At 31.2% G+C, this 26,776-nt stretch overlaps 1 protein-coding gene and 1 long non-coding RNA gene across 3 annotated transcripts in view; one reads left to right on the forward strand and one right to left on the reverse strand.

Moving 5' to 3' along the window:
• Ip6k (Inositol hexakisphosphate kinase) overlaps nt 1-25,891 on the forward strand; it is a 36,850-nt gene extending 10,959 nt beyond the window's left edge. Inside the window, exons 1-6 of one of the 2 annotated variants that reach the window (XM_008200377.3) lie at nt 2,937-3,087; nt 9,208-9,418; nt 12,845-12,974; nt 16,708-16,828; nt 20,210-20,668; nt 24,600-25,891. In XM_008200377.3, the coding sequence (XP_008198599.1) occupies nt 3,068-3,087; nt 9,208-9,418; nt 12,845-12,974; nt 16,708-16,828; nt 20,210-20,668; nt 24,600-25,314 (1,656 nt within the window). In that variant the 5' untranslated portion in view covers nt 2,937-3,067 and the 3' untranslated portion in view covers nt 25,315-25,891. Of the gene's footprint in view, nt 1-2,936; nt 3,088-9,207; nt 9,419-12,844; nt 12,975-16,707; nt 16,829-20,209; nt 20,669-24,599 lie in introns of those variants that run through there. The other variant, XM_964486.5, reaches the window with a different exon arrangement.
• Nucleotides 756-2,799, reverse strand: LOC135265302 (uncharacterized). Its single transcript, XR_010332904.1, has 2 exons — nt 2,297-2,799; nt 756-2,231 (listed from the first exon to the last, which is right to left on the reverse strand). It is a non-coding gene; the product is annotated as an uncharacterized LOC135265302 (long non-coding RNA).
• Nucleotides 25,892-26,776: the final 885 nt, after the last annotated feature.

Below are 26,776 nucleotides of genomic sequence, written 5' to 3' on the forward strand. Positions count from 1 at the left end.
TTGCAGAAAGCTAAAATCGCTTCATTTTGGCTGAAAACTACCATTTAATTTGTCACTAATATCTAATTATTGGTGGTTACTTTTTACATAGATAAAAGCTTATTGAACTGAAAAAAAAAGGATACAAGGGAGGAGATTTCCTACTGGTATGTTAAGAGTATCGACAAGGAGTGGAAAAGTTTATGAAAAGACAATTTTTGGAACGCTTTTGCAAACAAAGAATCTGTGGTCGTTGCTTTACAAATTCCACAAAGCGGCGAAAGTTTGATAATTTTTCTTCTGAGGGGAAAAGGAGACTTGTTCCAATGGAGAAGTTCTGCTCTTAGACTTTTGGAAATGTAACTTTTTGTCATAGCCAGAGAACAGTTGAAAAGTAAAGTTTTATTTAGATTCTGTTTAGATTGATTAATGTATAGTTAATACTTCGCAATGCAGTCTGTGCTAGCAGAGTACTCAAAAGGGGTACTTAGCTACCAGAAATAGCAACTCTACTCAAATGTATTGTTTAATTTAGAACGCCAAGTGATTTTGCACGTGTTTTTTCATTTTGTATTATTTGAATGAAAAGTAAGAGTAAACAGGAATCTCCTCGCTAATAATAGTAATAATAAATTAGTCTTGTGTAGGATGAAGTCCGAGCGGTCATAATTTTTTTTAATTTTATATTTTAATTTAATGGTAATTTGTGGTTTTTTTACTTTTCGTCATAGATTAGCATGTAGATAATTAGGGTAATTAGTCAGTAAAGCTCCGAAAAGACCCCGAGACTTTTATTTCGAGAAACATAAACACTTGAGCCTAATTTATTAGCTAGTCAGGGTGACAAGCAGACCACCCCAAGTCGACCGTGAGAAAGACGCCTTCGAATATGCAATTTTGCATATGAGTTTTTAGTTTTCACCCACACTTTAGAGAGGTAGTGTGAGCTAGAGTCAGTTCCAAGTTAGAGTGACTTAAAGTAATTGCTTAAGTGAATCAAGGTGAGTTATCACTGAGTAATCCCAGTTTGTTGGTGTGTGAGGTTTTTCAATCCAATAAGGTGTAGAGATTTATGATAATTACCATATCAACGGTAGGGTGAGTCGTTCAATCATTATTTTAATTGCTGCGGTGTTGATATTTATAATTGTTGATAACGTTCATCAGAAACCTGCGTGAGTATTGAGTACAATATCAAACTGAAGTTGAATTAATGCGCTATTCATCAGTTGATAGTTTATTTAATTGGTTGATACTAAAGTTGGTGATATTTGATGAGAATGATATTGAATTGAGAGTTGACGAACTATGAATAAGATTGAGTTGAGCCCCGACATGTCGAGCTAAACTTTGTTAGTCTGTCTATCCTTAATTAATCCACGGTTAAGCTTGAGGCGGGGCGGCGCTCGAAAATGCCCATTGCACGCCGAGATTAACCCAACAGGGGACGCTGGAGGGTCGCGGCGTCGCGAGGCCTCCAGGTCTGGTTTATGTTTATTTGTGGACGCGGGGGATCACTAGGCAGCCGCGTTCATTGCACCCCCAGGTCTAGGTTGCAGAATAGGTCGTGGGGAGAGCGCTGGAAGGTGATCATTGCACTTGCTCGTTGGTCCGTGAGACGGCTTCGGCTATGAGGTTAAGGGACTTGTTCGCCACCTGCACTATGAAGAGGGCTTCCATTGCACGCTCAGGGCTATGTGTGATTAGCAGTTGAGCAGGTTAGCCAAAAAGGTGTTCATTGCACTGCCCGGAACCGCCCCTGAGATACGGCTGCGGCCATGAGGTTTATAGGGACTTGTTCACCACCTGCACTATGAAGAGGGCCTCCATTGCACGCTTAGGGCTATGTTTGATTAGCGGCTGAGCAGGTTGGCCAAAAAGGTGATCATTGCACTGCCCGGAACCGCCCCCTTTTTATGTTGGTCATAGGCGAGTACCATGAACATAATATCCATTGCACGCTTGGTGTTGAATGACCTGCGGGTCTCGAAGTAGACGCTGGACGGATATTACCGGGGTACTCATTGCACAACCTAAGACAAGTGGTGGATGACAAGGCAGCGTTGCCTATTGCACGTCAGAACCGCGAGGTGGTCTCTCGATTGCTGCTGATCCAGAGACAAGCGGGCTGGATGGTATCTATGAGCAAAGGGGTAACCCTTTGCCTGGTTTTCCCCTATGCTCCTGGAGTCCTATTGACCAGGACTGCGACTGTTAACCTTTTGAACCCCTTGGACAGAGCTCAACCGATTCTATTCGAATTATATATTTTATTGATGGTAGATTTGCATAATTATTTTGGGTTAACGACTGTTACATTTATTGGTTCACAAATGGCGATTGTGGACGTCTCACTCTGATGGACTGGATTACTCACACCCCCATTTTATTTTTCAGACGTTGTCTTAACTAAAATTGATGACCTGACCCCGACACCTCGGCACCAGCTCTCCTGACAGGATTATTTAAAGTGGTTGAGTACTTTCAAAGTTAGTAAGGTAGTGAGTTGCTAAAATTGCCGCCGGTCCAAAGATTTTCCTGATATTTGATAAGCATATGTTTGTAATTTGCGATAATTACGCTTCTGTACAAAATCGGTTCATCAAAGGCCATTGTGATGGATTTTGCACGTGTTCAAATTAGCTGTTATTTTGCGTTTCAAAAATGGCCCTACACTTGATACGAGCATTTCCTTGTTTTCGTGAATCTATGATTCCCTTGAACCCAAAAATTCAACACTATTCGCTGCTATACCTCCAACACGCTCTTTGCGGTTTCCTCAACCTTCAGTTCGTCGACCTTCCCTTTTCCTCACCTTCCTTTGGCATTGTGGCCAGTCGTTTTCATTCAAAAAAGCGATTCAATTTGCGACCGAAATGAAGCGCTTGACCACTGCGCACCCATTATTTTAATTTTAATTTTAGAATACAAAATAGCTTAGCGCGCAGTTACTGAAACATTTTCGGACAAAACAGTCTACGGAATATGCTAAAGGTGACTAGGTGACAGTTGCTAAACTCATTCTTTTGTGTAATTGCATCTTTCGCAATTGGTGAATGTTTTCGCTTGAGGATGGTTATTGTAGAGAATGGAACTTTCAGAAATTGCGTAAGTTGATGTATTGATAAAAAACCAAATTTGTCAAGTTGACGCTGGCACCAAGTGATATTTGGCAAGCTTTTCGTATCAAAGCGCGAACATTTGGCGTAATTAACACAAAAAATCGAAATCACGTGTCAATGGAGCTGATTTAGAAATAGAGAGATAAAAATGTTTGCACGTGGATCGATTGCGGCCCACGTAGTGAATTTGCATTTTTTATTCACTTGTTGTGTGGAGTACTACAGTGTGACGTGTAAAATGCAAAACCAAAACCAGACAGGTTTCGACCTGTTCTTCCACTGCGTGAAACGGAATTCTATCATCACGACCTGAGTCTGGAAGGCATGTCTTAGCACCTGTTCTGTTGGTAAACAATGAAGGTATGCAGGTGTGCGTTGGTAGACAACGTAAAAACTTTGACAATGTGAAGTACTAATTTCAAAAATCATTTATTACACAAGTTGTCTAAGCAAAGTTTAGGAATCTATTTCTATTGTTGCAATTTTCTGTTATTTTGAGTTGAAATGATCTTTTTTTTTTTCATTAAAATGTGAAGTTTATTTGTTGTATACAGATTGATTCACGTAAATCTGCGAGCCTAACGAACTTCAGCAAGTATTATCTACATTTACCTACATCTATTATTACCTAAATTTTGTTGAATCAGATTTTTGGACATTTTTGTTGTGTAGTTGTAAAGTTCGTCATTTCGTCATCATCGTGTAGTGTGTAATCTATTGTTTTAGATTGTGGGAGGTTGATTATTATTTATTCGTTAATTTTTATACAAAACAATTGTGTAGGTATGGTTTTAAAATTTTGTTTTGTTTTTGTTTTTGAAGTTTTACCAAGCGATTTTTTTTAAATTTTGATCTAGTTATCCATGATAGTTACCTCAATAGTGAAATGTATTGCGTAAATAACTTCTGCATCGCTTTATCTGTCAACATGTCCAAAATGTTCATCGAAGAACATAAAAAAACATTTGTTGGAACTTTATTTTCGTAATGGGCATTGGGTTAACGTAACTCTCATGAATAACTAGATCAAAACTTTAGAAAATCGCTCGGTAGTTTTTAAAATCTTGTCTGAACTAATTTTAAACCAAAAACTTTCTTAAAAATAATTTTCCAAATCGTGATCTCTGCATCTGTAATATGATTTTCACATTATTTGTGGAATAAATTGCTTACAATACTATTTTACAACATTTTGTACATAATTGATATTTTTAGAAAAATCTCAGAGTAGATTATTGTAATTATAAAAACTGCCACCGTCTGAATAAATTGTAAACCCAAAAGATTATTATAATGTGTATTTAGAATGTGGTTTTAGAATTATTTTTGGAAAATTACTTACACTATCGGACAAAAGTAAGGCAACATTTTGAAAAATATAGAAATTAATGTCTATCTAATGTAAATAAATTATGATCGGTCAAACTATGGTATTATTAAAAGAATCAAAGGAAGCTACTGTCATTAATGTCAAGTAATTATTTATTAAGGTTGAAAAAAACCGCTTTGTTGACTTGTAGTGTAAAAAAGGATTATTTTAAGACGACAAAAGTAAGGCAACATTTAGATTTTTTTCAAAAAATGTTGTTATAATGAAAAATTTGTTAGGCCAATATTAACAGTTCGTCTTGTGCAACAAGAGCTATGCCAACGGGTACACCAATTGGTAAAGAGTTGAAAGAAAGAGTGATAGATGCTTTCTTAAACAATGAAAAACAAGCGGATATTGCAAGAAGATTTCAACTGCCTAGATACAACGTGTCTAAAATAATTATTCGCTACAACGAAAGAGGACATTTAAACAATAATCCAAAATCGGGAAGACCACGAAAAACTACTATAAACATGGACAGACGCATTAAAAGAATTTCGGAAAACGATCCATGGAAATCTGCATCTAAAATTATAGCGGAAATACCGGAAGTAGGAGTTAGTACACAAACAATTCAAAGAAGACTGGTTGCAGCAAAGCTTTTTAGTAGACGTCCTGCTAAAAAACCTTTGATTTCCGAAAGAAATAGACGCGCCAGACTTCAATTTGCAAGAGAACATTTGAATTGGACAGTGCAAGATTGGAGGAAAGTTCTGTTTAGTGACGAAACTCGATACAAATTATTTAATTCGGATGGAATGAAACGTGTGAGACGGCCAATCAATACACGATTCAATCCCAAGTATGTTATACCCACTGTTAAACATGGTCATGGTAGCGTTTTTCTGTGGGGGTGTTTTTCGTGGAATGGTGTGGGTCCGTTGAGCTTTATTGAGAGTAATATGGATCGGTTCATCTATAGGGACATACTCCAAGATGTAATGCTGCCGTATGCAGAATGGGAAATGCCTCTTCGTTTTATCTTTCACCAAGATAACGACCCCAAACACACTTCTGCATTGGTCAGTGAGTGGTTCCAAAATAATAATATTCATGTTTTGCAATGGCCTGCCCAATCACCAGACCTCAACCCAATTGAGAACTTATGGGAAGAGGTAGAGCGACGAATCCGGATACAAAGATTTCCCAACAAGCAATCTTTGACAGATAAAATCAAGGAAGTGTGGTCAAATCTGGATGAAAATGTTATTCAAAAATTAATTTCTTCAATGCGCAGACGGTGCCAAAAAATTATACTTAATAACGGCTATGCCATAAATTGTTGAATTTTTCGTTCTATTTATTTAAACTTTAGCGTTGGGTAGTGTTATGTAAATGTTAAATCAAATAAAATTTGAGTTGAAAATATTTTCTGACAATGTTGCCTTACTTTTGTCGCATTAATATCGGGCTTTTTTATATTTCAAGCTAGTAGTATGTCATAATAATTACCCACAGGCTATCCACTTTCAACACGAATAAGAAGATCTTTAAACATTTATTTTAAAATTAAATTGAAGGTAAATACCAACTCTTAAAATTTAAAATACCAATATTTGTATATTTTTCAACATGTTGCCTTACTTTTGTCCGATAGTGTACATATTTTAGTGGAATTTTGACTTGATTGTTATTGCACATAGTCGATCTTAAAAAAAAAATCAAAGTATGTTGTGGTTAAAAATAAATGAAGAATTTGAAAAGAAAAATTTATTTTAAAAAATTTGCATTGTTTTGGAATTTCAAGTACCTACGTGATAGTTTTAATTTGCCATTTATGTTGTAATGGTTTTTTTTTATAAATAAAATAGATTAAACAGAAAATGCGCGCGAAAATAAGTTCTTGATCATTACATATATAGCATATAGTTCGCAATATTTTTTCTGATTTTTTAATAGTGTTTGATTGTCGATTACATTAAAGAATAACATGAAAAAACTAAGAAGTTCACAATTTCAAAGTTCACTTAATAAATGTATTTTTTTAATTAGACTTGTTCTATTATTAGAGCTCCGGATTTGTCAAGATGAATAAAAATAGTTGTGGTATTTTCGGTTACTTGTTAAGTTCTGTATTTTATTATTTCTCTAATTGCAACGTAACTTGATTTTTTTGCAGAGTTGTTTGTTTCATAATTACTGTCTACCATTTAAACAAATTTATTGTTGTGTGTTTTGTTTTCAAAGGTTTTTGAAAAATAATTTCCAAAAATTGTGATCGTGCTTCTTGAAAGATAGTATTTGCATTTGAATGATTTTTGGAAAAAAATTAATAATTTTTTATAATTGCAGAACTAAAAAAAAAACGATTTCGAAAAAAGTTTTTTTTTTTGGAAAATTATATTTTTATTTCTAATTTGATGCCATTCGTAAATTAGTTTTACTAATTTTACTATATTAGTTTAAACAGAAAATGTACAAACTATTCCTTTTCCATATTTAATTATAGGTATTATAATATTGTAGTATTTAAAAACTTGTTTTAAGACCTGTGCACTGCATTATTGCATTCATATGCAATATTTTTTTTCGAAACTTTATTTATTATAAATTTAAAAGAAAACAAATCCACAGCTTTATAATCGAAGATTTTTTAAATAAATGTACACTGTTAATGTCTCCGAACAATTTAACAAAAACAACGATATTTCCATTAGTTTTTTAGTTAGCTTCCAACATCTAAGCTAACTCAAAATATTTTTTAATTGTCATAAAAACCTAAATGACAAGATAAGGTAAAGTATTATTAGTTGCATTCAAAATTTGTTAGTTATATTTTTATATGGTTCACTCTGTAGCCTCATCCATTGATTTCAATCAAGCTTTTAATGACTGAAATGTTAATTTTTAAATAAAAAAGTTTAGTTTTTAAGGAGAGTTAGGGACATTGGTATTTTAATATACAGAGTTATTCACAGACTCCTAGCTTGGCTAGATAGGCAGAAAAAAATGTAACTCGAAATATGTTTTACCAAGCATACGGGCAAATTCTAAATTTGAAAATCAAATCATCGATTCAAATAGATAATAATTAACTATCATTACATGATAACAGCAATCAATTTGTGTTTCATGTTTACTTGGTCATTTTCGTAGTCTTTTTTGAATAACCCTGTATTCTAAGGTATCATTTATATTTTGAGATTATTTGTTTTTGACATCATATTTTTTACTGGAAAATACAAAACTGGGAAAACGATAAAATAAAAATCCTCATAGAAAATAATTTTTTTGCGAAAAATTAAATAAATGGCGTTTTGTTGAAAAATCTAATTTAGAGGTTTTTACAAATGTTTTCTCGTTTTTGTTTTCTTTTGTACTATTAGTGAAGATGTTTTAAATTATTGCTTTTTTTAGTTTTTCTTATTACATTATCAACGAATATGTAGACTGAGATTGTCTTTACGATATTTCATTTCAAACAGTGCAATCTCGAAAAAATTGCCAATAATTCTTCTAATCAAACACTTTTGTACTTTTGAAATTGTCAAAGATCACTAGGTAATAATGTTTATTAATTTTTTTTAAGGAAGTTGTTCCATATTTATGACCGTTTAAAGAAAAAATATTTTCAAAAATATTTTTTATAAATATTCAAAACGGATTTTTTCCTGAATTTTTGGAGAAGAATAATTTTTGAAAAATACTTTTTGCGTTATACAAACACGGGTTGCAATTTAAAATATATAAACAATAGAATTATTAAATCTAGGTTATTTGAAAATTCAATTTTTTTTATTACTGAATTTTACTTCTTTGTTACTTCTTAGTGAATATTTATTAGTCCGTGTAAATTTTTCATGACTTTGTGATCAAAAACACTGATCAAAAAAGATTTTATCTGTTTGCACATTTTTGTAATACAAATTTTTTCTTTAGGAATTCAGGAACAAATGAATTATTTATCACTTAACAAGTGTTACACAATTCTTTTTCTGAACGACAAAAATTTTGGCTTTGAAAATCGTTAAGTTACTCAGAATTTGTGATTTTCCACTTGACAAAGTTGAGACATCTTTCAACTCTAAAAAATCCCCCATGACCGCCCACAACCGGCAACCTTTAAAAATAAAATTGTGCATTAATAAGAAAAACACCTAAATCCGGCTAGCCAGGAACAAAACTAAAAAAATCACCTCGCAGTAGTTTGTTTTAATCGCTTGGGAGGATCCGTAAAAAATCCACAACTGTTGCCAAATTACTCAGTTGGTATTTCGAAACTTCTATCTTTGATTATGACATAACTGGGATACATTCAAGGTAAATCAGTTTATTATTCGTCTGCTGCTGTAGCCTAGGTCAGGGAAATTCCACTGTAATTTGCCACTTTTTACGACAAAAAGATGAAACGTTGGCCCAATTTCTCAATTTTAGAACGCGACTTTTGTCCGCCTCGAAATAAATCGGAGAGAGAGTGAATATAAATTGGAACGGAACCGTTATTTTTTCAAGTGTTGCAATCATTGTTTTCGTGTTGTGAATGAATATTCATTCGTTTGAAATAGAACAATAAAATTGTGGTAAATGCATGGTCATCGCGGTCGTTTCAAATCGTACTTCTTTAATGTCAAGGTAAAAAGAGCAGGAACTTGAATATTTATTTGCATATTTATTTTGCTCGAAAGTTAGCCAGGTCAAGAATTTTGGTGATTTTATTTTTGGGGTTTTTGCCACATTTGACATTGACGCTGTCCAAATTTTTTGTTTATTCCATCACTTCTGTCGTTGTTTCAGATTTGTTGCGAATTTCCTCGGAGAAGAAAGGACACTTCAGAAGTGTGTTTGTGCCAACAAGAAGGGGATGGTGTACTTGTTGGATGACTGGGGTATGGGAGATACTGAAACCCGCAACCGGAAATATGCGGAACCATCTCGGGACCTCCTCAGACGTGACCAACATGTTGATGGCTGTGATGAAGTCGACTTACATCCACTTAGCAATCAAGTGAGTTTTCACACTTTTCGATAATTAAAAATTGGTGTTTTTCACGTTTTTCGACAAAAATTTTAATTAGGAAAACAAGCACTGCTGCCAAATAACTTGCTTCTTTCATCACCTATTATATTAAAAAAACATTAACGTGTTTCTGGGTGGTTCCGTGTTAATAATGAGTTGACAAGAATCGACGCAGTTCAATAAACCGTTCAATTAATTACATCGTGATTTCCATTTCCCACATTTTTATTTTATCCAAAATTTTCTTGTTTTTAAAAGATTTAATTTGTTCTATTTTCTCTATTTTCTATTTGTTCCATATTTTCCGAATTAAATTTAAAAGGGTGTCTGTTGTCCCAATGAGTTGAAATTTTGCATACATACGTAATCTTCGTAACAATACAATGTTGACTTTTCGATGTAACACATACAATTTTCTTATTCACTTGTGGTAATTTTAGTAAAATATATTGTTTGACTTATTTTTGAAAAAAATATTAACTCAGCAAACAAAACGTCTTAGAAACTTTACAAAACATAAAACAGGAACAAAAATTTGGAAATTGAAAAGACCTCTGGTCTCTAATTTTTGACAAAAAAGCAATTAAATAAAGATGTCTAATTAAGTAATTTGCCGCATTTGGGGAATGAATCGAAAATCTAATATAAAATAAAGTAAATCTGAAAAAACATATTAAAATATACATCAACTACATAAAAGCTAATCAAAATTTTTGACAAGCTTCTGAATGCTTGGTGAGGTTAGTGATGGTTAGTACTCCTTGTCAAAATAATACAATTTTGCTATTTTTTGCCTTTTTCGTTAATTTCGCTTATTTTTGCTTTTACAATTTCACAGAAAGGCGGGTTAGTTGTAAGTTATAAAATTATGAAATTCAAATTTTTGTCAGCGAAAAGGTCAATTTTACTTTTATAGAAGTCATTATTTTTATGACTTTTATCTATGACGTCATTCGTTTTTGAATAATAACGTCAAATTTAATTTTATTTAATGGGCAACCTTTATAAAAAGATAATAAAAACATTAACACAAAAAGCATTACCTATCTTTCTGTCTTGCTTTATTTTGTTTGTTTTTATATAATTATTTTCCAATTAAGGATTGTGTTAAATCTTGTCGTTCTAATTAAGTAATTATTATAAGAAAAATACAACACAACAGAAAGATACTTTGTGTGTGAGTATCGATAGCTTTTTTATTTTATCTATTATTTTGTTTATTCAATTTCTTTGAATTTACCAAAAAGAAGAATGGAGTGTCAAAAACGTAAGAAAAGATGTTTTTAAAAGATGGTCTTTCTGATAAATACATGAATATTAAAAATGTTAACGAAGTTGTAAAAAAATTTATCAAATTAAAAAGCAGAGGATAATTAGGTACACAAAAAGAGCTCTATCTTTCTGTTGCTTTATTTTGTTTGGTTTTTATTTTATTAGATAGTTTTTTCCATTTAGTTTTTATGGTGTTATCGTTATCATGGTAATTGTTATTATAAAAAAAAAAACTTCTAAATCATAAGTAAGAAAAGAACTAGAAATACTTTGTGTGAATAGTCATTTATCTTTTTGATAAATACAAAAGTATATTTAATAAAAATATTAATGAAGTTATAGAAAAATGAATTAAACTAAAAAGAACGATAACTAGATGCAAAGCGCTTTATTTTTCAGTTCTTGTCTTATTTTGTTTGTTTTTTTATATTTATGTTTTGTTTTTATGTTTTATAGTAAATGTAATTGTTAGAATAATTATAAAATAGTAACAAACATGATAGGATGTAGTACATATTTACAAAAATAAAATGCGCTTACGTCACATTTTACCAAATTATTTTTTTAAATATGGTTGAAAAAAATGTATATGAGAGAAAATGCGACGTTGGCGTTTACATAGTTTTGAAACAGCTAATAATAACAAATTGCAAAAATATATCAAATAATATTCCTATACTAATACATAATTATGATAAGTCTTAATATTCTGCAAAATTAAAATTTAAACGTGTTTAAAAACTTGTGAACATGCAAATAGACCAAAGGCAAATACAAATAAATAAATAAATACAAATAAAACTCAAACTAACCTAACTTAAAAATCTATAGAGCCAGATTATAAAGTAGATTTTTAAGCCTCATACTGTATTTTGTATAAAAACCGAACGTAAAATCAAAATAACTGGTAAAATGAAACACAACAACGAATTGAAAACCCGATGGATTCATTAAAAGATGAAAACTTTATTAAACCGGAAATCCCACTCAGACTCAAACAAATTTGAACAAAAAAAAACAACTTTTAAAACTGAACATGTTGAATATAAAATATAATAAAACTTGTTGGTTTCGGAACTCTGAGAAATTTAATCAGACGTCCAAAGTTTAAGATTGAATAACTCTGAACTCAAGACAAAAATTTTACCATTAGATGTTTGGTTTTGTGTTTTTGAGATTTTGAATTAAATGGTTATCTCAATTTTTTAATTGTTTTTTATTTTTTCTTATTTTAATCTTTTTATTAGATTCGTACAAAATTATTTTACTTTCGTTTTAAACGAAACTGAATAACAATAATTAATGTGCAAATATACTCGAAATATTGTTATTTTTGCCATTTGTGAGTACCTAAGCACAGTTTTGAAGTGTAAACTATTTTTTTTCAGAAATATTCTTTTAAAAATCAACCACTTGAGCCACATTTTTGAGCAAAAGTGTGTCGGAAATAAACCAAAAACTAGAATATAAATTCAAAGTGTTGTTTTTATTGTTTTAACTTGGCATGTTTTTGTTAGATTAAAGAAAAATATCAATATTTTTAGTATGTTTTTGGTTAAAAATGTAACTGTTTCTTTAAATTTTGTCAAAAAGATCTCAACAATTCTCCAAATTCGACTAAAAATTGTTTTTTTGGAGTGTTTAAACACATTTTCTTTTAGATTATCAAAACTGTCTGAAAAATCACCAATTTTCATTAAAATTGATTTTGTTTTGCAAGACGTCGTCAAAACACCGGATAAAAATAAATCTGAAAACCTGAAAAAGTGCATCAAAATCGATTAGTTTCAATTTTAACAAAATTTCAACCTTTGTTAAACAAATAATGTAAGATAAGATAAATTTTGCTAAATAATTTACACATGGTGTACTGTGTAATTTGGTTGACCCCTGAAATCCCCTAAACTTGACAATTTGAATCTAACTCTAGAATATTTTTCCAATTATTGTATAAATATTTTCTAAAATATTTTGCTCTTCAGCACTGACTAATAAATATATAATTCTACGTAAACTATTTCGTAGTTATTATCTTTTAAAAGAAATTATCGTTACATTAGTTCGTTGCTCAAGGAACACATCTTATTAGATAAAGTGTTTATCAGAGTAGTTGTTTAATTTTGCGTTTTACGCTTTTTCCAGGTCGGAGGCCACACGCGTCTCATGGTGCTGAACCCGAGCACGATCTGTAAGCCCCTGAATTACAGAGAGTTGGATTTTTACCAGAACATTCAGGACCAAGATATCAAAATGTTTGTACCGAAATATAAAGGTAAGCTGAGTAGAATAAGAATTGAAAAAAATTCCAAAATCAGACACAAAACATAGTCAGTGGAAAAGACTGTTTAGTGGGACAATGAGTTTTATTTATTGTTGATAATTATTAAGACTGTCTGATTCCGGAACAGTTCGGCTCCAATAATGTGATAAAATGTTGTAAGTATTGACAGTATCGGAGCCAACGTTCCCGAATTTATTTTATCAGGCCTGGAAATAGTTATATTTACTTATAGGCTAGTGACTGTATTGTAAATGTACAAAGTGTTTAAAATAAACGTTTTTTGAAAAATCTGACAACTATACTGGATTTATGGTGCATGCTTTTGACTTATTATTACTACTACTATTAAGAAGGTCGTTTCGTTAAAACATGATCACCTAACTTATCATCCATGTTTTTTTTAATTTATGCATTAGTGTGATGTACTACGCTTGAAATGTTATTTTTGTTTTTGATTAACATTTTTACAAAGAAGAACGATAATAAACTACTGATGAATTCTTTTTTATTTTTTTCAAAGTGGATAATTGTGTGGTATGAATGGCTAACTCTATCCTTAATCCTCCCGATCTTAGGCTAATGCCAAAATGATGGCATTAACTTAAAAAACTCCAAAAATAAAACAAACACTCGTGGAAACTTTATCATACTTTTATAATTTTTCAAATATGTATATTTATAAAAAATAGAGTAAGTAGTTTGTGATATGGAAGGTAAGTATACGTCATTAAATTGATACTTTTGATATCGGTATGAACTGAATTTTCACCAGAGTTGGCTAGTGTCGTGTACCACTAGGTGTTTTTTGAAAAATATACAGGGTGTCTCAGCAAGTTGGTCAAGCTCGTAGTACCATTAAATGTTAAAATACAAAATTGGTAGATGCAAACACCCTGTATCATCTAAAATTAAAAATTTTTACAAAATTATGTTTTCAAAGTAAATTATCCTTTATTGGGCGATTTTGCTTTGGAATAATTTAACTTATTGAAAGAAAAACTCTAAAAATTCATTACGCCAAAATCAGGAATAATAGAAAATTGGGCTAAGTCAGTTTAAAAGAAGAAAGTATGAGCTTTACCATTTTTTGGGAGTTGCAATCTTGAAGTTAAAAAAATGAAATTTAATTTTGACTCAGTCGAGAACTTCCGATTTTTATTTTTTCTGGTAATGACTTTTTAATTGTCTTTTCTTGTCTGAAAACACAAAAATTAAACTATTCAATTTATTAATCGAAAGATGAAAGTATTTAGAAAATCGGTTTGTACTGTTTGTACAATGTACCTACAGTTGTATAACATTTAAAAAATTTATCTCGTTTTTCGTTTTCCTCAAGCTTGTTTGTTGTTTTTCGTCCGCAAAATTTTGTTAAAAAGAAGCAAAAATTTCAACAAGTTTCAACAAAAATTGTTTTCTTTTATCTCTGATCAGATTTTGCTGATGCAAACCGATATATCACTACTAAACGAGAATAACATTATTTTTTAGCGTTTTAGTATATTTTTTAGCTTAGAAACGCAACTATTTCATTGAATTTTGTCTAAAACAACCCAACAATTTTTCCATTTACCAAAAATTGTGTTTTTTTCCATTTTGAAAATTTGACAATTTTAACTATTAGGTTTATTTTTCAGAAACATTTTCTTAAAAATCAGCAAGCTTTGTTTCGCTCGGTTTAGTTCATCGAAAATAAACCTAAAAACTCAAAAATCATGTCAAGTTTAATTGTTTTTAGACTTTAGTCACGTTTTTGAACTAGATCCTTAATTTTTTTTGTTAGGCGTCGGTAAAACAGGCCGATAATGTATATTTTTCAACTAAAAACGCAGTTATTTTATTAAATTTTGTAAAAACAAGCCAACAACTCTTGAAACATTGGGCCAATTTGTTCAAATTATTCAAAAATTTTGTAAAAATGTGTTATTTTTGCTTTTTTTATCATACCACATTTTCTAAAATGCGAACTAATTTTTTTTAAAACATTTTCCTAATAAATTGCAAACCTTGTTTCACTCAATTTTGACAGAAAGTTTGTCGAAAATTAACCACAAAAAGTTCGAACATTAAGTTTTGCTGTTCTTGTTTTTTTAAGAATTTAATATCAGTTTTTAAACTTAAATTCTCAAGTTTTTTGTTAGATCTCGGTAAAACATAGGTTCACTAAACTAAACGAAAATATCATTATTTTTGTCTTTTTTTTTAGTGTTTTGGTGTATTTTTTACCTAAAAACCATTTTAACAATTTTCAAATTTGGCTAAAAATTCTCCTTCTTAGAGTTCATAAGTATAAGTTTGAGATTAAAAATTTTACTAAACAGGCTGAAAAATCATCACACGTAAACATCTTTTTGGACCAAATTGAATTACTTATGCCTCTTTAAAGTATTTGAGGTGAAGATTTTTTTTTTTTAAATCAAAAAAATTTTTTTTTTTCAAGTGCAAAGAAGCAGAAAAATATTTAATGTTTTTGAACGGTTAGATTTTTTCTATTTTTGTCAAGATTTTGATTGGTTTTCAATACCCGAAGCATTTATCGAGCAATAATTTTGAAATTATTAGAAGAAATCCTATTAATTTTGTTAGATTATTATTCTGCGGTTTATAGATTTCGAGAAAATTGTTAGCAAAAATAGGTTTAGATAACTTGAAGAATATAATGAATTTTGCGTTTTTCTCGACGCCAATAGATCGCTGTATCATTTGACATATTTTTTCGAGAATAAATTTTTTTGTACAAGAACCACTTACTTTCGAAAGTCTAGAAAATCAGTGTTTAGAACTTTCTAAAGCCCTTAACTGTTCTTTTTAAATTTCTGAAAACCTTACTTCGTTAGTATTCTTAGTCCTTGTGTAAGTAATACATTTTTAAAAAGGCTGTTTTCGTCAAAAAAATTGAGCAGAATCGACTAATAAAACTTTATGTCGAATGAATGTATTTAAAGCTACGTCAAAAATTGCAGTTATAAGAGCGATTTTGTTTACCGAGTATAATATTTGCCAAAACGAGTGAGCGCAGCGAATTATGCGAGATAAACAATAGTACGCTTTTCATGACGTATTACGTACAAAATTGAAAATTTATTTATTAATTTAAGGGCCGATAGTGTGTTGGGACACCCTATGTATGATTTTTTTGTATTTCTCTTTGTTTTTGTCGCATTTTGCGAATCTTGCCACCTCTGGTGCCACTCTCTCCTGTGTGAGTGAGCGAATGGCGAATGCTTGGAGCGATCTGGTTATCCCAAAAATCGTTTACTTGTTTTATTGAGGGAACCGCCCCCTGGTGGACTGGCTGACAGACAGACGGCTGCCGCTGCCTGCCCCACCTCTCGAATGCCACTTCGTCCATTCTGCGAGGGTTTGTATGGACGTCCTTCACGATAAAAGGGTTGGAAGCCCATTTTATATACTATTTTTAATCAAGCAAATAGAATCCAGATTCGCTTCATAATCGCAATCTGAATTCTATTCCCAATACTCTTTGATTCAGTCAGTACTTAAAGTAAACGAACGCTCTGTTTTTTGTTTTGTTGTCAATTTTTACGTTTCTCATCACATTATTATTCAACACACAATGTAGCGTCTGATTATTTTTCTCGTGGCATTTTTGCTACACTACTAATTCGTTTGTACTAAAATATTACTAAAACCTAAGTCGGAATTATATAAGTTTAAGGCTTTGGGGTGAGTTTTCGGTGGTAAATGTTGGTGCGAATTGTTGCAGGGGTTATGCAGGCGACGCTTTGTAGCGGAGGCAAAATCGAAAAACGCTACAGTCCCAGTTTTCGAGATGAATCTTCCAGAAGTAAGACTGACCGCAAGAGAAAGCGAGAAGATGTTTTGAAGTAAGTAAAATTTCCTAGTGACGCACCTCACCTTATCTTTGCTTTGTTTTGTATTATCGTGTGTTGATGTTTGAAAACAAATTGAATGCGTTCTTTGTTTGCGAATAATTAATATCACGTTCTTTTGCTCTTAAATCGATTAATTTGCTAGTGTGTGCAAACGAAATCATGTGATGTTAATGTAAAAAATATTGGCGTAATTAAGTTGCGTTGTCATTTAATCTGAAGAGGAAAATTACTTTTTTACGATTACGTCAACGATGCATTAACAAATTGTTTAACAACCGTTAACAACAAATTACCAGTTGCTAGACTGTCTCTACACCCACATTTCCAAAAATGTTTTATAGACCGCCACAAAATTTGAAATTTGTTACGAAATCATTGTATTTATAAGAACTACCTCATAATAAAGGCTGATTAAACCTGTTTCGTAATGTACAGATCCGGAAAACAAATTGATGTATTTATGAGTTTATTCTTTGATTGTTGGTTTATGTGCTTTATTCTATGTAAATTACCCAGGTGTGTATTTTCGGCGAAATCTACGATTTCAAAATTGCAAGAATTGTTGCAAAAATATTGACTACTTAAGTTTTTTCAAAAAATATTGCTTTCACATTTATTAGTTATTACTCACCCAGTATATTATGTCACTACTCGTTTTTAACTGGTGGTATAAATCTATTTTTTGCAAAAATAAAAACGATACGGTAACAGTAGGTAGGTACTTCTCAATAGCGAGAATATTTTTTTTTTGAACCTGCCTTATCTATTTATTTATTTTTGTTTAGCTAAGGTTGATTATTTAAAGTGATACATAATTAAATGAGTGACAAAAAAATTTTCCGCGCTTATCGCGAGCAAACGAGCATCCAATTATTTACTGACTTTCTTGAAGTCTTGGAGTAATTGGTCAATTAAAAGTTTGTAACAAAATGCACAAACTTTAAAACTCTACTTTTGGCTGTGACATGATTGTCTAATGGTTTCTTTTTTTTTGAAAAGTAATTATATATTAGCTGTTTCAAAACTATAAAAAACCCAACTTTCTATTTTACCGAATTATTTTTTTAAATAAATTTATAAAATAGTTATTAATTGAAAGTATAAATTACATTAGCTATTTTTTTGAAGTGTATGAATAATTTATAACAGCTAATTTTGAAAGAAAATGCGACGTCGGCGTTTTTGTAGTTTTGAAACACCTAATAGATACTGTATGTTCGGGTTGGGTGTATCCTTTTACTACGTTCTATTTCAAAAATTAGAAAGTTACTAAGGTTACTAAGCTTGTTGTTTCATTTCTTTGTTTTTGAATTCCGACTTTTGTAGAAAATTGACAAAAATTGATATATACTTTAGCAGATTTTTTGATTTGAAATAATGCATAGCCGTGACGCTGAGTTAAGTTCTAACTAGTTTATGGATTTTTTTATTGATGGACTCCAAGGAATAATCAACAAATCTTGATTATTAGTTTGTCTATTAATGTTTTTTTAATACGTTTTGGTTGTTTGTTAGGATCACTTATTAAGTGAGTTATGTATTTTTATAAGTCATGCAAAAAGTTTTTAATCAAGCTTAATTATATGTATATCTATTTAGAAAAACATTGGTGAATGAAGTTTTTGGAAATCTATTGGTTTGTATGTAAGTTCTGCAGTTTTAAGTACCAATTTACTACAAATTTTTTTCGACAAAAACTAAATTTTGCAAACTACAATTGTGATCAAATTCATCAGGTGGTAATTAGAAGACAAAATTTTTGAAAACAAAACCAAAAAAAAAATTGAAAAAAATATTTTCCGGAAAAACATTTCAATTTGAATAATAATTTTGAAATACGTAAAAGGTTTTATTAGTTCAGGAGCGTATTCATGTTTTTTTTTAATTTCACAGGATGCATTATATTCTACAAATTTTTTGAGTTTCATCTTTTCTTTTTTTTAATGGCTTAATTTAAAAAGCGTGTTTCAATCAGAAACGCAATTACTTTGCAAATCCTTAAAACAAATTGCAAAAGAGAGTGTAACCACGTTCCTGGGGGAAAAACAATCTTTTTGTAAAATTTCGCTAAGAAGACAGGAGCAAAAAATACAAAATTCGGTGGAAAATTTGATTATTTTGAAAATTTTGCGAGTTATGTTGAGAGCAGCAAACTTTTATCTTGGAATGTTAAAGCACTTTTTTGAACTCCAGCCTCAGTGTTTTCAAGATTTTCTCTAAACCGGGCCTAAAAATAAGGAAACATGGTCCAGTTACTTTACTTTTCTAGTGTTGTAGGATGTTTGGGGAATTTTATCAAGATTAAGTTAAAAGACAAAAAAAAAACAAAAATTCAAAAAATTTAAGAAATTGAATCGACAATAATGTTATTTTTGCCAACAATTATTTTCTGGCATTTCAGAGCGTTTTTCGGGTAATAATTTAATTTTTTAAGCTGACATTTTTTCTTTTTTTGAGCAATTGGTACGTTTTCAACTTGAAGCGCTATTAAGTAGCAAAATATTTATTGAAATTAAGTCGAAAAAAGAGGGCAATCAGTCAAAAAATAATTGTTTTCCTAAAATTTTGTTTAAAAATAACTTAACACTGTTGAAAATAAATTTAACCAGAAATGTATAGTTCCGTGAAATTTTTTCATTATATTGATAGTAGTTACTTTTAAGACCCGGTATTAATTTCATTAGTGAGTTAGCTTTAGAGTTACTAAATAACTCTGAGTTACCTAAACGATGCTATCACTTCTGACGCTTATTTTATTCATTTATTTTGTTATTTCGAAGTTGAAAATTGGTATGTTTTTCTTTTTAACTTTAACCTGAAGTTTATATTATTAGGTAACTCGACAATAAAATAAAAGCCCTAAGTCTTTTTCGAATGTCCAATCATTTTTTTTTGGGCTTGGATCTCAGTTTTCTCACAAGATTTCGCTAAGTATGGTCAAAATATACGAAATGTAGTGAAAAAGTTACACTATTTTTTAGTGTTGTGAGACTTCTATCAATCTAAAAGCTTAGTAGTTTCGCAGCTTAGTAGTTACTAAGCGGGTCAGAAAAGTCAATGAAAGAGAAATAGAACGACAAATATCAAAAATAAGTCAAAAAAAAGTAAGGATGTGTTTAAGCCCATTCTTTTATCTTTTGTAAGATTTTGCTAAAAAATGGAATTACCTACATCGCAAGTTTTGAAACGAAACATTTTTTTTGCAGAAACTGTTAAAAAAGTTGCCATTCATTATGTTGTGTTTATCTTTTCAACATCTTATTCACTTTTAGTATTGTTTGTGTTTTAGGGTTTTTTATTTTTATTTATACTTTAATTTTGTATTTATTTTTCTTAATTTGTTATATTTATGTGTTTCTGTGGCATTTCCAGAATGAGGATCCACCACACGGGCAACCCCAAAGACGTCCTGAAAAGCATCTCGCAATCAGACAATACGAACAAGCAATACTTCCTAATGTTAGAAAATATCACGTCCCACTACACGCATCCGTGCATCCTCGACCTGAAGATGGGCACTCGCCAGCACGGCGACGACGCTTCGGCCGAAAAACGTTCCAAACAGATGGCAAAGTGCGCCGCAAGCACTTCGGCATCGTTGGGGGTGCGTTTGTGCGGAATGCAAGTGTATCAAGCGGCGTCCGAAATCTACTACAAAAAGGACAAATATTGGGGAAGAGAGTTGAACGAAGAAGGTTTCAAAAATGCCTTGTGTACGTTTTTCGACAACGGATTCGGACTTAGAGTCTCCGTGATACAACAAGTGATCTCAAAATTGGAGCAGCTGCGAAGGGTTATCGAGAAGCAAAGCTGCTACAGGTTCTATTCGTGGTAAGTTATCGACACAATAAAAATAGATTCGGTTGAAAATTCATCTCTCTTTAAACTTTTGCCAATTTGTTTTTTATAGTGTCGTTGTGACTTTTGTTTAAATTAAAATTAAAATAATTAGTTATTCAATTGTGAAACATTGATAGTCTCGAATGTATTCGATTTTTATAACAGATACAATATAAAAATTATTAACACAAAGATGAATTAACATTAAGGGACAATTCAAACAATAAAAAAAAATTAAAATAGCATAAAATAATACAGAACATGTACAGCGTGACCCCGAGGAGTGTAATCAGTCTATAATTTTTTGGTAATTGAAATATTGCTATGCTGCTTTTATTATCCGATAGATCCGACTTAAAATCCACAAACTAAAAATATTTTTATTATGCACAGGCTGTTGTCTACAGGATGGTGAACCACAGTTATATTTTTTTTAATGAAACACCTTATATATTTTTGCATAATTGGAATCCACACAAAAAAATAATGTAACTTTATATAAACTATTATGGGTCTGGTCTATCTTTTTCGTTTTGAAATTATTTGACTTTTGGTTATAAAAAAGATCAATTTTAGAAAAATTTCTGCGAAGTCGCCTATGAATATTTTCCGGCAAATTTCCAATAGAAAAATTCAGAATACCTTGTAGTTTTAGCAAACAATTAACTTTTAGTTAAAGGAGGCAGATAATAGACAGAGTGTGCCAAAACGCAAAAAGTTGAATAACTCATTTTTTTCAAATGGAACACCCTGTATTTTTTTTCAGGTATCGATAACATTTTTGATAAGCTTTTTCTAACGGTGTGGAGTTTGCATAGCAAATTTAAAATATTTTTCGAGATGATTTTTCAAAAAATTATTTTATTACAAGAAAATTTGTTATCCTTGAATCTGATAAGTCAAATGGTAATTTATTTTTTGATATGTACTAATGTGACTAATTACATTAGTATTCTAATTATTACCTAATACTTCAATGAATTTTGCTCATCAAGAATTAATAACAAAATAAATAAAATAAAAAAAAATTGAACACTTTAATAAATATTTCAAATTTGTTATACAAATCGCATATCATTAGAAAGCTTATGAAAAATTCTATTGATACGTGTAAAGAAATACATACTGTTCCACTTGAAAAAAATTTGTTATTCAACTTTTTGCGTTTTTGCACATCCTGTACATTATCAGCATGTTTCAAGTAACAGTCGACTATTGCTAAAACTACAGGATATTCTGAGTTTTTCTATTGCAGTTTTTTCGGAAAATATTCATAGGCGACTTCGCAGTGATTTTTCAAAAAATGATCATTTTTATAACGAAAAGTTGAATAATTCTGAAACGAAAAGAGATAGACACATAATAGTTTATATAAAGTTACATTATTTTTTTGCGTAAAATCCAATTATGCAAAAATATATAGGGTGTTCCATTTAAAAAAAATTAACTTTGTTTCACCTGTATACAACACCCTGTGTACAATAAAAATATTTTTAGTTTGTGCACTTTAAGCCGATCTATCGGATAGTAAAAACGGCATGGCAATATTTTCAATTATAAAAAAGAGTAAATTAAAAAAGAATGAATATTAAAATTGGAAGAAATACTCGTCCGAGAAAGACATGAAACAAAATAAAAAGTAACACAAAAAACAAAAAATTTGGTTTGAAAATTAGCTCCTACCAAGAAGATAAGAGGCATCAAGAAAAGCAGAAAAAAATTGCATAGAAGATAGTAGTGTAACAAAAAAATAAAAAGAAGCTTAAAACAATTTAAAAGAGTAGTGCAATGTTTTGATTGTGATCTCCGGTGAATAATAGAAAATGCGAATTTCAATCCAACATCTTTGAATAAGTACACTTACTTCAGATAATCAAATACGAGTAATTTAAAAAAATGCGTGCCTGCGAAAGTCTGAATAATAAAGTTACAGAATTTGTTGTTGGCAGCACTTACTGAGGAAAACTCCAAATCTTGGGTTGTTCGTTTAATGTAGGTTGTTTTTTACTGGTTTTAAGCGTTTCTTTTGGCATATTAATAGAAGTAAATGCAAATGTTAAAAGCGGTTTTTTATTTGAAAAAATCAGAGAAGCAACATATTTTTTATTCTTGGATAATTTAAAAATGCGAAAGGTGAAATAAATAACTGTTTTAGTTGAACATCTCCTCTTCGGATGTCCTCAGTATAGTTCAACGTTAAAAGATTGTTGGCAATACTGAATTTTTAATTTTAAAGAATACAGCATTAGTTAATAACAACAATTCATCAGAGCGTCAAATTTTTTTCGAGAAAAATCGTTTTCTCTTGCAGTTTACAAATTAACATAAAATACTTTCAAATTTGTTGCCAATAGATACAGCCTGTTCCTATAAAGATAGAGGCATTAAAGAAGACAAAATTAAAATAGAGACAAAATAACATTAACAAAAAGCAGAACTGAAAAAAAAGAAAAAAGCATGTCACAGAAAATAGAAAACTATGAGACTAGAAATAAAATGGAAATAAATTAATAATTAATTAACGATTAATAAAAAATAATATACAGTGTGATTCAAATGTCCCGGACCATTATCTTTTGAACAGTGTTTGAGAATATCCAACTGATTTATACGTTCCAATGACAAAAATTAGGGCACTTACACAAGCTACTATTTTGTTGTTGCTAAATGGACACACTTATTGTTTGGGAGAACTTAAGAAAAAGGACAGAAAAATACAAAATTTCGGGTTGCTCTGCTCGATTTAAGTCGTTTTTCACGTTTTTTTTTAATTTTGACAAAAACTAATAAAATTGCTGTTTCAATTGCAACTGTTTGATGGTCAAATTTGATACACTTTTTTTCGAAACAATAATAAAACAAGAATTTACTAAAATTGTCGAAACGTATGGTATTTAAAAGCTTTGCTTCTTAATTCATCAGTAGCCCGCATGTCCATAACTACTTTACAATGCACAAAAACAATTTAAAACTTAGTAACAAAAAGTATGAACAGATAATTTTATTGTGAACTTTAAAACCGTGACCCATTACGAACCGGAGTTAACTTTTGCTTGATTTTATAATTGCTCTTGTGGTGTAATTTCTCAATATCATAAAACACACACACACGCCTCTTCATTTTTTACCGACTGCTAAAATATCTATTTTCATGATTATAATTTCAACAATGAAGAATTTTTGCGTTTATCCTTGTTATTGGAGTGGAATTTCCATCAAACCTGAAATACAAATTTCTTATTTTTAGCTGATAACAGTTGTCACGGATATACTTGTAATGGCAAAAGTTAAGGATTTTGAGACAAATTTTATCACCCTTAGGGCCGGTTAAAATTTAATTCGTTGTTATAAATTAACAACGCGAATGGATCAATCAAATTGCTTTAATTTGATCACATGATCAGTTAATCATGCATTTAATTGCAGATTAAATTAATGACGCATTTGTAAACCGGTTCTTTGGGATTGATTTTTCAAAAATCCTGAAACAGGTGTTTCTTAATTTTTAAGTCCAAATGCCAAATTTTAAAGGTACAGCTTGAATATAACTTTAAAAATGACGGTTTTTCATAAATTTAATACCTCGTTTAATCCTCTTAGGGGATGATTTTCTAAAAATTCTTCCTTAGTAGATGCCTGCATTATAAAACCTAACTACTCTGAAAATTTCAAGTTTCTATACCCTGCAGTTTAGGCTATGCGCTGACAGGTCAGTCAGTCACTCAGGACAAGCAATTTTATATCATAAACTAATAACATATCATAGACTAATAACTAATAACAACAAAAAAATAATCGAGAAAGTTATGACCGGGTGCCTGACCTTACAACTTTCCCCAATAGTTCCACATTTGCTCTTTTTGTGTATACTATTTTTTTGTATCAACTGTTCCGTAAAGTAATATAATTTCATTCTTTCCAGCTCTTTACTTATAGTATACGAAGGCAACGGCGGCATTCCGCTCCTAAAGCCCGAACCCTGCCTGGAGCCCCTCTTCTGCGAGAGCGACTGCACTGAAGAAAGCAGTCGGGAAGTCCCCTGTTGCTACGATGCCGACACCAGCAACTCCTCTGCCGACTTCAACCTGAGCCAAGACGAAGTCTCGCAAGACTCCCACCATCGTGGTTTCGGCGAGGCGGCGGCTCGCGGCGCCAAATACGCCAACTTCTACCCCATTTCCGAAGAGACAGTATTCCTGGATTCACCCCCGACTATACCCACCATCACCACAAGCAGCCCCCTCTCCATCGACAGCTGGATGATGTACTCGAACAGCAGCAGTGACGAATATTCGAACTTGAACGGGATGAGCTCGAATGAAGACACGTCCGATTTTGAGCCGTGTCTGAAGACAAGTCTTCAGTTCGGCCCTTTGGAGCTGGACGATGAAGATGAAGAGTTGGCTGCGACGGTGTCGCACAAGAACGCGACCAAGAGGTTAAGGGTGAAGGAAAGGGCAGGGAGGGGGGCGCCGGCCAACGTTGATGTGCGCATGATCGATTTTGCGCACACTTCGTTTATATCGACGAGTGACGAAGGGTCAAGTGGCGTTGTGCACCAAGGGCCAGATGGGGGTTTCCTGACAGGTTTGGACAGTTTAAAGCGGTTATTGTCGCAGATTTTGGCCGAAGGGTGAGATAAAGAATCATCGCAATGCTCTGTATTTAACAATAAAATTTTAAACATCAAAATTTTGATGGTTATTTAGCCTGGTGTTTAGACTTTCCAGATGGTGTAAATAGGACGTTTAGTATTTGTTACGTTTTAATTTATAACAGTATTCTTGTACAAAATTGTAGGATAAAATTGAATGGATATTTTCATATTCCCTAGAGGTATGAAAGTTTTTCATTTTCTCTTTTTTCATTTTATTCTGTGATTCAACTTGTTTTATTTTTTATGGCAGAGTGGGTGAGTGGATGAGCAATTTCTAGACATTCCAGAATTTGTGTAGAGTTAACTTAACACGCTTGTATTCAAAATGAATTTCAGAAATTCATCCATGTTGAACATGACGCTGTTGTAAAAAATGAATTTGTTTCATATTGTTGCTCTTATAATTCCCAAAGTGGGACCATTGGGTATATTTGAATGTTTCTGATGTTATGGTTTTTACAAATTACGGGATATGTTTAGGAATTTGAGCGAATTGTGATGTTTTGTGTTCAAACTTGTACTATTGTTAATTTAAAAATAAAACACAAGTTGCATAAGCGGCTTTTTATTTCTATACTACCCTCGATCCTTTCTATTAAAAAGATGTGAAACTTGTAAAAAAGTTACGTAAACAAAGAGTTTTCAAATTTCAAATGGTGTCCGACTGCGAACTACTATGGAACTACACAAGTTTAACAGAAGAGTAAGAGATTGTTATGAGTACATACACTCAAATTCATCTGACATAGGTATATGTTGCCTCTAAGCCAATTACCATATTTTGATGTGAATTAAAATATGACAAAAAAAAATGAATACTTACATATTTTGATATTAATTCCAATACATACATACAAAAAAGAAATTAATATTTTTGTGAAATCTATCGGAAATTACTTGGGGTTTCCCGTCGAAGTTAATTTTAGTTTGTTAATAAATGAGATAAAGATAATTGCCTGCCTTATTATTGTGTACTTCCTTTATTGAATTAAATACAAATGAGAAAGTCGCTGCTTAAAACAACAATTTTCAAATTTCACAAAAAAAGTATGGGAGAGCGGAGTAAAATTTGTTTATCTTTAACCGAAACCTCAAACATCAATCTTTACAAATTTAAAACAATTACTACTTTGTATACCCTATTTAACCACCCTCCTCCCTTCAGGGTAAAATTTTGAAGAAACCTGAAACCTGAAGAAACCAATATCTTTGAAAATATACTTAATAAAAAGTAATTACTTTTATGTATAATGTAATTGAATAAAGTAATCAGAATACTCTGTAATTAGATGAATCTTTAATTAATTACTCACATTACTTGAGTAATCTGTTAAAGTAATCGAATTACAAATTATAGGTTAATTGTAATTATTAATTAGATTACATTTTGCCCAACACTACTTTAAGTATATTGGTTTCTATAAACTACTGTCAAAGTGCCC

Source organism: Tribolium castaneum, chromosome 2 (assembly GCF_031307605.1).
Source record: "Tribolium castaneum strain GA2 chromosome 2, icTriCast1.1, whole genome shotgun sequence".
Taxonomy (NCBI): Eukaryota; Metazoa; Arthropoda; class Insecta; order Coleoptera; family Tenebrionidae; genus Tribolium; species Tribolium castaneum.